A 13,868-nucleotide genomic window follows, 5' to 3' on the forward strand; every position below is an offset into this window, starting at 1 on the left:
ACACGCACACATGTGTACACGACTCAATTTCCGTCTAACAGATTTCACTTAAAAGAAATTGGCCACCTCAAAGCTAATCTATAAATCACTTATTGTCCATACTGCCATAGAATAGGATTGAACTTAGTTTCATGTGTTTTCTAAGAGAACTACTTTCTTAACAACACACACTCGTACAAATTCAAACGTACATAAGTGCATACATATATACATACATACTTAATCCAAACGTAATACATATACACTTACGTGGATACATACATGTATGAATAATGCGTCCATATACAGATATAAATGTGTGTGTGTGTGTGTGTGTGTGTCTGTGTGTGTGCGTGCGTGTAAGTTTACATTGTACTATGTATATGTTTGCAAGTATGAATACGCACACATACATCCGTCCATCAATTCGTTCAACATCCAGCATTTCGTTAATTCACGCGCGTGCTCGCGCGCAAACACACACACACACACACACAAAGTATCAAACAGATAGACACACACACAACACATATATGCTTACATAAATACATGCATGAATACATACATACGTACATACATACATGCACGCATAAACGCATACATGTCTACATACATATGCACATACATACATACAGATACATACGCACACACACTCACACACACATGTATGCATCAATACATATATAATCACTTGGCAAGAGGAACTTACAGTGGAGTCTTGATTCTCAGTCGCGCCATTACACATTGAACCCATGAGTTCAAGTCGTATTCAGTAGCCTGGAAGGGAGAGGGCCACCTCAGGCTGAAGTGTTCTTGACCCATTATGTATGAAGACGAAACCTTCTCTGATGACACGACAATAACTTAAGGCTTTCTCGACGCTTTCACTCTTTTTGTGTATTTTTATTTTATTTTTCATACACATTCACACATACAAACTAGCATACAGATATAAGACCGGCATACATAGATACACAAGTGCATAATACACATATACATACATACTCAGACACACTTACACGCACATATTCTCTCCCTTTCTCTTTCTTTCTCTCTCTCTCGAACACACACGCACGCACACACATGCGCACGCACACACATGCGCACGCACACACATGCGCACGCGCGCATACATACAGAGTAAACATTTGTGTGCAGATTGTGAATTTAATAGTTACAACAACTCCGGTATTGCGTACCCTATAAATTCATCAGCATACATACATATTTTCTATCTATCTATCTATCTATCTATCTATCTATCTATCTATCTATCTATCAGCTTGTCTGTCTGGCTGTCTGTCAGTCTGTCTGTCTATCTATCTATCTATCTATCTATCTATCTATCTATCTATCTATCTATCTATCTATCTATCTATCTATCTATCTATCTATCTGTATGTGTGTGTATATATGTACTATGTATGTATATATGGGTGTACATCTGTTTATATGTATATATACATATATACACCCATTAAGGCTTTCAGACTTTCAAGTAATCCAAGTTAGAATATGCGGCTTTCGTACATCTAATAGCACAAAAGCCGCGATTAACACGAAAAGACTTCAAGCGGGTATCGAAATCAAGTCGCAGGCACGAACTACCTCGCTGTCCTTCACTGAATATACATATTCAATGACCATTTTGAGCAGCGGGTGCCAAAATTGGTGAAGCGTCTAACAAAATGTAATTCTATATTGAGTTACATCCCTTTATGTTCTGTTACTTCACTTCGTGCTCTATAATCGAATCCTACCAAGAATATCTTTGCCTTTCAGTGATAGATGAAATAAAAAATGAATCAATACTGGCGTGCATATATATATCCAGCTATACTCGCAAAGTTTTAACCTTGTGGTGGGAGGGAAATTATGATTTCGGGATAGAAATTCCAGGATTCCAGAATGAAATTTAGAAATTCCAGTGAAAAAAAAATGTTTTTAGGTTTGAAAAATTCTTTATCCTTATTTGCACTGATTTTGATAGATTTATTTTCTTTAATGTTGATCTTTAAATACGCACACGTTAAATTAATATAAGGCTTTTAATGTCCTATAATGTATTGTATGGTATAGAAAATAACTTTTTTCTTAATACATGTGAGGAAAATCGGCATGGTGAACTGGTAAAGGTTAGAAATACAGAAAAAGAAAATTTATGATACAATGGAGCATAACTACAACCTCGATTTGTGGTCTTGTGATTTCTTTTAAGTATAGAGAAACATCCTATTAATGAGAAATGTCCTACATTTGATTCGGCCAAACGCCTTAAATATCAGGTCATCCCGTAAGTAATGTCCTGATTTTAAATAAAGAAAACAAGTGATCAAATCTTACATTTAATGAAATTTTAGTGACATTTTTCCATCTATTCGTAAATTATTTGATACCATTGCTGATAAACTCTTTCGGTTTCGAAGAAAACTTTGAAAGGTCAGTTTCGACTTCCTCAGTTGTCTCGAGAGTTAATCCAACCAAATGATTCTGTAAACTATAGAACAAATGGTAATCTGAAGGAGCAAGATCTTGGGGATAAGGCGGATGAGCAATTTTCTCCCAGCCAAGTTCTTCAACCTTCTGTGACGTAATATTTGCAGTGTGGGGTCTTGCATTGTTCTGAAAAACACCACTCCCTTTCGATTCATTAAAGCAGGCCTTTTTTCTTCAAAGCAGCGTTCAAACGCTCTAATTGCTGACAGTTGATTTGAGCATTGATTGTTGCATTAGTTGGTAGCAACACAAAGTGGATGCCTCCTTTGGAATCCCACCAAACAGAGAGAAGAGCCTTTTTAGTATGGAGTTCACTTTACGGTTGTTGTTGGACCTTTTCCCCTTCATCAATGTCTACGATGCTTAACGTTTTGATAAAAGACCTATTTTTCATCACCGGTCAGCAGTCTGTCCAAAAAGGGCGAAATGAGTTCACGAGAACGAAGAGAAGAGCAGATGTCCACTCGGGATTTGCGGTTGGCTTCAGACAACCATGAGGCACTCATTTTGCGAGTTTTGGGACCTTTCCAAGCTGTTAATGATAGCGGTGAACAGTTGAATGGCTTGAACGAAGCTCGCTTGCCAATTCTTCAACTGAAACTGCATGATCTGCTTTAAGTTCTGCCAAAAGGAGCTTGTCATCAAACTCAATTGGACATCTACTTCGGGCTTCATCTTTGAGGCTGAAATCTACACTTCTGAATTCTACAAAGCATCTTCTGGAAGTTCTTTCATTCAGGCACTCTGCTCCATAAGCTGAGTGAATATTTTGAGTCGCTTAAGCTGCACAGTCCTCTTTTTTAAACCCATAAAGCATTATACGCTTTAAATCCGCCTTAAACACTTCCATGTTCAATTAGATTATCCTGCAAAATGAAATTTAATTAGCTTAGATATGTCCAAATACATATAAGTATTACTTGACGCCATTAGACATTCTAAACTACTGTTCAAGCGTTTACAGTTTGAAAATATAGAAGTCCGAACATTACTTACGGGATGATACATTTTAGAAGAGATAAAATGACCGAGTCATGTATTTATTTTTCGAATTCATAACCGAAATCAATGAAGTGAATCTAACCGAGATTTCAAATCAGATTATAGTGCCGGATGAATCGGAATTTCTTCTAATTCCTTTCGAGTAGGTGTCCAGACTTGTTCAAGTGGTTATGGTCAAGCAACTGACAAGCAAATCAGTGGTGTTCAGCAGAATATTTGCTATAACAATATTTCTGCTTCAACAACACAGCGCTGAATCTGTCTGAAAACGTAATGAAAAATAGGTCAGTTTCAAAACATTGATGTCCAGATCACAAAAGCAAAGTTTGAAGAGAATAGTAGTCATTTCCTTTGATTTCTAGATAGAAGCAAATAGGAAATAACACTTACTGGACAAAAAACAGGAAGAAAATTAACATTCTGTTACAGTGTTATATGCTTACAGCACAACACAGAGGGAACAGAAGAGTTTCGGCAAGCCAACCCCTGGACTCCTGGTAGAGAACTGATCATAAGCAAAAGATCGCAAATCTTGAGGAGCGGTTAGTCGATTAAATCAACCTTAGTTTTTTACTGGTAATTTATTTCATCGATCCAAAAGGATGAAAAGCAAAGTAAACGTTGGTAGTATTCGAAAATAAACAGTAACGATTCTGTACATTTAATGGCATTTTGTCTGTCGACCTAACAAATTCTGTTCACCCACCACCCTTGCTTGGCGAAAATAATGAAATTATATTTTTAAAAATGTGAACTATGCAAATTAAAATTCTTAATTTAATTCTTGTTATTTCTGCTTTATTTATTGAATAAAGAACTAATTAATTTCCTGAAGTTAAATTATTTATATTTAGGGGTTATATAAATATACAAATAATTTTTCTATATACTTTGTTTTTGAAAACTTTATGCATTAAGTGTACCAAAATCTATTAGCTTTGAAGTGTGCCGCGAATGAAAATATCCAGTGGTTTAAACCGTGGTCCGACTTTTTATGACGCATTAACTGAAAGAGTAACATGTCACTCTCTCTGTTTTCTCTCTCTCTCTCTCTCTCTTACACACACACACTTATGTATAAATATACTCTTTCTCTTGTTTCATTCAGTGGACTGAGGCCATGCTGGGATACCGCACGTGAAAGGTTTAGTGGATTAAATCGACACTAGTACTGATTTTTAAAAACCTAGTAATTATTCTATAAATTTCTTTTACCGATATGCTAATAACGAAGACGTAAGTAAACCAACATCGGTTGTGAGGCGAGGAACAAAGTGGTTGCAGAGTGAACTTCTTAGCCACACAAGTATGTTTGCGCCCCATATAGGTTAAAAACCGGTTCTTTCTCTACTGGCACGAAATCTTGAAATAAACTGAATAATCTTTTCTACTCTAGGCACAAGGCCCAAAATTTTAGGGGAGGGGCCAGTCGATTACATCGACGCAACTGGTACTTAATTTAGGGACCCCGAAAGGGTGAAAGGCAAAGTTGACCTCTACCTAATTTGAACTCAGAGCGTAAAGACAAACGAAATACCGCTAAGCATTTCGCCCGGCGTGCTAACGTTTCTAATTTCTTTATTGCCCACAAGGGGCTAAACATAGAGGGGACAAACAAGGACAGACAAATGGATCAAGTCAATTACATCGTCTCCAGTGCATAACTGGTACTTAATTTATCGACCCCCGTAAGGATGAAAGGCAAAGTCGACCTCGGTGGAATTTGAAATCAGAACGTAAAGACAGACGAAATACCGCTAAGCATTTCGCCCGGCGTGCTAACGTTTCTGCCAGCTCGCCGCCTTGACATAAACTTAATAATGACATACATATACTACGGCCGTCCTCCGATAAAACACAATAGGTCAACTTACTATTTTGTCAGAGAATGGATACTTGAATTCATTGAACCATTTCCCATAGATACCAGAGATATGACCTTAGAAATTTTTCAACTTTTTATCATACAGTAACATAAGACACACTAAAATGAAAAAAATTAGGATAATTTCTTTCTTTTTTTTTTCTATTTCTTTCTTTGCAATTGTCTCAGTTTCACAGTTTTTTAATTTAGAATGTTTTATCAGAGGAGGATATACATTGTGAACGCGCAGGTGACAGTGCAGATAGCAAGGAGCTAACTAGTCCAGTGTGTGTGTATGTGAGTACGTAAGACCCCCTTCAAATTTTGAGAGAGGAGTCGATTTAAGTAATCTTCCATCCACCCTAGTTTTTGGTAGGTATTTTATTTTAGTGACCCCAGAGTGATGAAAAGTGAAAGTAACCCAAGCAGGATTTGAACCCAGAATATAACGACATGTAACTAATTACTGTTTTTTTTTATATTAGTACAATGCCAGAAATCTATAGGATTTACACGAGATTGAACTGACTCTAGCACTTGGCTGGTCCTTTGATTTTTTTACTCTACATGTTCAGGCAACCAGCTAGAAAGAGCAGTCAAATCTCCCTCAGCTTATATGAAAAAAAAGGCAATATTGAATAATGTAGTTTTTAGATCCTTGCACGAGACGAGATGGAAACGCTTGGAATGTTTTTGACACTGGATCAACTAGATGAGGTTAGGACTGACTTGCAAGTAAACAACGACGATGACGATGACAACAACAACAACAATAGCAGTAGCAATATATATATATATGTATGTATGTATGTATGTATGTATGTATGTATATATATATATATATATATATATATATATATATATATAGTACAACACCCGACCAATCAGCAACTTCGATTTTATATTTACGTTTTGCTCTTTGATTTAATATTTATTAAATTGTTGCTGTTTTTTTTCTTTCGAATTATTCGCATCATCACCACTACCACTACCACTACCACCACCACCACCACCACCACTTTCTCTTTAGATTTTTATGATATATATGTTTTTTTTTTAATATCCACTAATTAATGTGCAAATATATAATTTTCCTCATCCGTGTGTGCCTTTATAACTAACTTTACCTGTGCTGCGCTTTAATTACTGACTTTAACAAACAATCACCATTTACGAATAATTTTGTTAAGAGTGTTTTCAATTTTTTTAATTAAGTTTCCATGTTTAAGTCTATATACATATATATTTATTTTTTTGTTGAAAAATTGATTGATTTCAAATAATTGGCTCTATTCCTTGATTCTTTTATGTGTTAGATAATATATTATATTATAATATTAACTCCTAATTAAAATACTTATACTAATTTAAGTAATAATAGCCAACAGCTATGAAACAAAAAAGCTATACGGAAAACATATATACAAAAAGAAAGGAAATAATTTTCTTTATATAATTATATTTACGCCTAGGTATGAGAGTGTTTGTCAATGTATGTGTGTTGTGTATACGTGTTGTGTATGCGTGTGCGCGCGCACACAGACACACACATAGATACATACATACATACATGCATATATGTATGTGCGTGTGTGTATATATATATATATATATATATATACACACATATATACATACACACACATGTATATGTATGCGTGTATATGTATATATGTGTGTGTGTGTGTGTATGTGTGTCCGTGTCCGTGTGTGTGTGTACTTATATGTATGTGCTGGCGTAACTGATTGTTTAAGAAGGTCGTTTTGCAGTAATCAGATTGTGCGTTCAATCTCACAGCAGAGTCCCTGGGGCAATTGTGTTCTAAAATAGCTTCAAATCGCCTTAAACCTCTAACTGAGATTAAAATTAACATGTTTGTATGATTCAGACGTTCATTTCGTAACTACCTGGTTTCGTATTCGATCACGCAGAGTCACACCTTGGACAAGTGTTTTATACTGTAGACAAGAGTTGATTAACACCTTGTGAAATAAAATTTGGTGTGTATCATGTAATGGGACTGAACCGGGAACCATATGGTCGGCAAAGACACACCTGTGCCAAATAATTTAATTATTACATATATAATACATATATAATACAAAAACATTCTGCAAACTGTGATAGTCAATATAATAAAAATAAAATTTATTCTTTCTGTGTGGCCTGGTACCAAATGATCCACGACCCGGTACTGGTCTCCGGTCCAGGGTTGCAGAACACTGTTCTAAGTTTTTTTTTTGTGTGTGTGTGTGTTTGAAAATACGCCACTGTACTCGTTGCATCATTTAACACCACGGTTCAGCTCTTGGATGTCTTTAGCGCAGTCCATTCTACTACAAGTCGCCCATTCTATCACAGATAAATTTTCTTCCCTTAAAAGAATAGCATCTTCATATACTTCTACCTACTTCTGCAGCTCATGACTCTTGGTTTTTGGTGTCTGGTGTTTGGTTTCTTCTTTTTGTCAACCAGTCTTGGAGGTTTTTCTCAAAGCCGTGGCTGCTGCCCCACTCCTCTATTTGAGATGAATATTCGTGTGTAGGTTTAACGTTCTCGGCAGGGTAGCAGAAAGAGATCTTAGCTAACTCCCTGTAATAGACTGGAATACAATGATGACACTCAAGGGCTGAGCTGTGGTGTTGAATCAGACAACGGGTTAAGTCCACCACCTAACAACAAGCATATTATATCCAACGTGGTAGATATACTGTATACATATGCAAAGAAGTAACTTAGAGCATTTTATTTCGACCGTACTATGTTTCGCGATAAAATAGCACGGAACGGGCTTTTTTATGAATGAAGTCGATAAAAGAACTTCTAGTTGAGTGAATTTAATAAACTATTATATTCCTCTACAAATTTTGTTGGCCTTATGTCGATATGATCGTTCATACAATACGTAATTTTTTTCATGAGAAGCGGATCCAAAAGTGGGATAGTTGTCCAGCTGGAAAGCGAGGTTAGATCATTTGTAGTTTCCTCTTTTTCCTTCTCTTTCCTATCAGTTCAGCATAACTGAGTGTTATCTAATCTTGCCTTTAGGGTTATTGACGTACTTCAGATCTCATACAACAAGGACGTGTTGACCCAGTGTGATTTCTCCATTTATCTCTGCAAAGAGGAGACCACCCAAAAATCACATCGTTGTATCAGAAACACAAATCCTGTCAAACCCTTCTAATAAAATGTAAAAAAAAAAAACAAAAATCAATTCAAGATTAAAATCATGAAGTCTTTTCTATGAATCCATAAAAGAAAGTTTCAACATTAAAGAAATCGACAGATGAATGGTGGGAGCACTTCCAAGTGGTAGGCACCTGGTTAAAGACCCCATTGAACTACTATTTCGCTTTTATTGTCTTTTCATAAAGCGTTGGACATGTGTAGATAGGCTGAGGTAGGCTGGACCACTTCAGAGCTGTGCCTAACTTGTGTCGATGGGGGTATCGGGATTTCTATATGGCCAATATGTCAGGTCACCTCACAAAACACAGATGGCTTCGTGTTGCACTGCCTAGTCACTTCGATCCCAGATTTATGAAACAATTCATGAAACTGCAATTCAAATATAAGTTTACTGATGTGACAAACGCCATACAAAACAATAATGAAAATTCCTCACGTTCCTATATGGCTACAGATTTGTAGTCCAAGGGCTGTCCGAGTAGACTGGATTAACATCAGTACCACCTCTGTTGCTTTGAATTTGTCTGATACTAATATATAATAGAATCGTCCGTTGAGATTCGTCAAGTGTATGACAACTATTTATTTTATATAGCAATATGTAAACAATAGCGTCGTCGTTGCTGCAGGTTTTTTAAGAGGCCATTTACTGGTTTATTACATTTCTGACAAGTCGGTCCCGCTGATTATTAACAGTATGTAGATGTTTATATCCTTCGGCAAAAGAAAGTATAAACAGGTTAATAACATGAGTATCAGACCTAATAATAATTTCTGAGGAAAGATTTATACAACTGAAAAAAAAAAAAAATGGAGCTGAAAAATAAAACTAACTACGACTACAGTAAGGAAATGAATAATAGGTTTATCTTAGAGAAATACAAATCCAGAAATTCTGGAACACTAGACTAGCACTTATATTGATCAGAAAAGTTCTCAGATACCGTCGACCCATGAAGAATTTTTTAATAAGCTTGCTGGATATTTGTGACATCCATGCCTGAAAAGATAAGGAAATTCTATATGTCATTGACAGTGAGATACAACTGCAATGTCACTACCGGGTCTCTGTCACTGAGGATACCGGACAGGTCGAAATCACGTAATCTTGTAGTTACGCCGCCTGTAGCAGATGATCCTCGTCTACCAGCGATATAATTATGAGGTCCTCTCAAAGTGAATAACGCAGTTATTGTCTTTTGGAATGTTTATGATAAAGCTTTTTGTTTTACAACAGTAAACAGAGTTTGCCATTTGCTTTTGATGGAGATTGTGTCCCTGTTTGTCTTCAATTCTTAATTCAAGCTATCGTGCCATTCAGCTTAGTGTTTATTCACGGCAATTTTCTATGTACATGACGAGACGTCTTTGTCACTACTGGTAAAGTTTGGATTTCGCTGAGGAGATCTGATAAGACCGAAATATATGCAGAGTTGTCTCCCTATTTCCAAAATTAGACTCACTCTTGACAACATTTTCACTATTCTATTTTTAATTCATTTTAATAAATTCATATTTCTGAGTTGTCTCCCCTGCTTTTCTCTCGGAGTTTATAAATACCCACTGATTTTGATCTGTTTAGCATGTAATACTAACTTTACCATTTTGTTATACTGAAGAGCATACTTCTGTGTATCTTCAGCTAATAATATAAGTCTTGACAACGGTTCAGCTAATAATATGTCTTGACAACGCAGATCTACCTCAAAATAATCTGAGGTATATAAAATTCCTTGGTTTCTTTTGGACCGAAACGCAAATATAATTGTTTTTCTATTGTTGATTTCAGACATTGGACTACGATCATGTTAGAGCACCACCTTCGACGGTTTCAGTCAAATGAAAGTATTCATAATGATTTCTAAAATAAGTACAAGGCTGGTTGTAGGGATGGGACTGAAACCTTTCATAGGGGAAGGTATAGTTGAGTAAATCAATCCCAGTACTTGCTTGGTACTTTATTTCATGAATCCCTGGAGGATGAAAAACAGGATTTACCATGGCGTGAATTGTACTCAGAAAGTAGTGTCGCAATTAAAAACAATTTTGGCACAAGTCCAGCAATTTCACCGGCACCTTACTTTATAGACCCCTCAACGATGAAAGGCTAATCTGATCTCGATGGGGTTTGGAATCAAACCTTAATATTAATAATTATTATTATAACTAATGCGCGTCTAGCATTCTCAACAGGCACTGCTAAGGCGATATTCATCTGCCTCCGATATACGTTGTGCTTTGAAACACAACACGCCCATAAGATATATTAATCTGTGGATGAATACAACAGTAAATTTGTTTTTCAGTATGTATTTACATTAAGTATGATACACAAAGGGTATTTTTCACTAATGCGGTTTCTTATTCAGAAACTCATAGGCATTAAAATAATTGTCTAAATGATCAAACACCTATGATGAGTAAAGCCTTAGCCAAGTTTGTTTAGAAAGGTTTATATTTTTTATTGACCCTCTTGAAGCTAGATTCCGATTGAATGTGTCAGGTTACGTATATTAGCTATAGCTCCAAGTAGCGCCTACAGAATCTAACAACTTGTTGCAGTGATCTACGCAGTAGTCAATGGTTTTATATCACGTGATCAGACATATCAAATGAGAGTCTGGCTTACAATCAACCAGTGAAGAACTTCCTTATCGATTAGGCAAGATTTCGTACACAAGACCATAGTAGAAGACACTTGCCAAAGGTGTCACATAATGAGACTAAACCCAGAACCGTGTGGTTGGGAAGGAAATGTTTTATGGCACAGTCACGCCTGCGCTTATATGCATGCGCGCGCGAGTGAATTTAAAGACTTCTGGCTTGCAAATTTAGAAGTTGTCAGACAAATTAAAGTTATAGCAATATAGGCTTCAAAAATACTTTATTATATGCACATAACCCCACAAAAAAGTATATATACATATAAATATACACACGTACATATAAATACGTATATATACACATATGTGTATACACACATATACACGTGTATGCATATTTATATATATATAGACATATATATATATATATATATATATATATATATATATATAATCACATATACATACATGCATACACACACACACGTGTGTGTGTGTGTGTGTGTCTGTGTGTCAGTGTGTGTATTGTGTGATAAGGTTTCAGCAAGTAGTATAACACTCAATCAGTTGAGAGAGTAAAGATACAATAAGAATCACGAGTCACTGCTAGTCAGGGTTTCCCGGTGGAAATATTAATATATTTGTTATTTAGCAAGCTGTTGGAAACACCAAGACGGTTTGTTAACTGTTCTCGATGCAAGTGAATTTTAATGAGAACGCGCAGTAAAAAAAGAGCAGGGAGTAAAAAACTGTTGAGGTAATCCAGCGCACTGCAAACATAAAAATTGTCTTAGGGATATCATAATTTCAGAAACCAGACTAGACTGGTTTATGAGGTGTCCGGTAGTCTATCCTTTAATTTCCGCTATGATGTATTTTTTAAAATGCGGACATAAAGAGAAAATCTCGCTCCTGTAGTTTATACAGTCACTGGTGGTTCTTAAGAATTTTAAAAGATATATTTTTTCAAGGGAACATAACGAACAACTTTTTTTTTACTTGTTAACATAAAGTTTTGTGTAAGAAAGTATCTTTCATTTGATATTGTAGCTGACGTTCTCGTCTTTAAGTTTCCAGATTAATGCCGAGAGGGTTGTTGCATATCTCTTCTCGCGGTATCTAAAAGTCGAAAGGTGGTTATTGTAGCTGGATTTAAACTTACCTTCCTCTGATCCAATATACTGCTTGGTCTCTGACCGGCCGTTGACATATTTTGCTGATACCTGTGCTTCATAAACAACAGAGGATATATTGCTTGCCTGCCATAGAGAATACTTAGATTTTTCTATGCCTGTGCATCCAGGACAGGTCTGAACCATCGGTTGTTTATTGGTATAGGCCTTTGCATCTGGGTTGGAGCATGAAAACGTGATCTTAATCATGTGCCTATCAATTATCTTTCTATTGTTGTTTGGAAAGTGATTACTGTAAATCCTCGAGTATAGTCCGTCCTTGAGTATAATACGTAGGGGATTTTTAGGGGGCTGTACCGCTGAAAAACCTAAACCTCTTGTATAATACACACTCCTTCTCTAACTTGAGTCAAGGAGGCCTATATAACGTCCTTGGTTTCTAAACGTATATATGGTAACGTCCTTTATTATTATTGAATATATAACATAATGCAAATGTGTAGCTTTTTTGTGCACTTTGTTTGCAGAAAATAAAGAAATAACAGTAATAACGTCAGTGAAAAATATTAAGTAAATTGCCTTTACATATTTATCACTTAGAAAATTTTGCTTAGAAAATATTTTTTCATTTTTAACCTCGTATATAGTACGCACTAGAAATTTTGACCTTTAAATTTTGGGAAAAAAGTGCGGATTATACTCGAGGATTTACGGTATGTGATAAGTGTAAGAATCTTCTATCCATATTTTCCTTCAAATTTAGGAAGAAGGACGGGGTGACCGATAACATTTTACGGGATCTCTTCTTGCGACCAGATGGTAGAGGAGGCTGCAAGATATAAAATATTTTATCAGTGAAGCCACTATCTTGTAAAGCCTTATAATATGGTGAAACCGTTTCAAATATTTCTCTAGACGAAGAAAGACGGCTAATGTTCGGAATTTCTTAAATACAATAGGTGAATGGAAAGAGTGTTAATTAATATGTTTTAGATTTTCGTTAGGCTTAGGCTTATAAGAATGAGTTTTGAGGTCTAAGGAAACATCAAAAGCGTCGGTCCTAGTTGGGTTAGTGTCAATAGAAATTGTACGTCCTAAAGAATTATGGTTGGAATCAACTGTTTTCTAAAGGAATCCACAACATGGCAAACACAATTGTGTGATACTGCCAAACCATCGTCCTGTTATATACCGATACTGTGTTTGTGGAATTTTGAATTTAGATGGTCTAATATGAATAAACCAACCAAATCGTATCTGCGCTATCATATGAACCCATTTGGATATCGAATAGTTTACGTAGGTTATCTTTTTTTGGTCCAAGTAGATCTGCCACTAAATAATAGGGCCTTGTGTGATTATATATATATATATATGTTAGTGTTGCGTCATCTTTGTAACTTATCAGTACTACGCACCGAAAACGATGCCAGACGTATGCTAACTCGTTCGCTTAGACTATATGCAAAATGGTGTGAGAACCATGTGCTGGTATATCCCAACGTTTCATACCTCGGAAAAATTCAAATATGAATGAGAACCAGTCCGAGGAGTATAAGCAATATATATATATATATATATATATATATATATATATA

The 13,868-nt window shown here is 35.8% G+C and overlaps 1 protein-coding gene across 1 annotated transcript in view; it reads right to left on the reverse strand.

The window, feature by feature from the left end:
* Positions 1-2,364: 2,364 nt before the first annotated feature.
* LOC106883771 (visual system homeobox 2-like) overlaps positions 2,365-13,868 on the reverse strand; it is a 308,537-nt gene continuing 297,033 nt past the window's right edge. The window contains exons 6-9 of the mRNA XM_052968468.1: positions 13,066-13,215; positions 12,300-12,485; positions 5,352-5,416; positions 2,365-2,601 (exon numbers count right to left, since the gene is read on the reverse strand). Coding sequence (XP_052824428.1) covers positions 2,365-2,601; positions 5,352-5,416; positions 12,300-12,485; positions 13,066-13,215 — 638 coding nt within the window. The remainder of the gene's footprint in view (positions 2,602-5,351; positions 5,417-12,299; positions 12,486-13,065; positions 13,216-13,868) is intronic.

This window comes from Octopus bimaculoides, chromosome 6 (genome assembly GCF_001194135.2).
Source record: "Octopus bimaculoides isolate UCB-OBI-ISO-001 chromosome 6, ASM119413v2, whole genome shotgun sequence".
Classification (NCBI taxonomy): domain Eukaryota; kingdom Metazoa; phylum Mollusca; class Cephalopoda; order Octopoda; family Octopodidae; genus Octopus; species Octopus bimaculoides.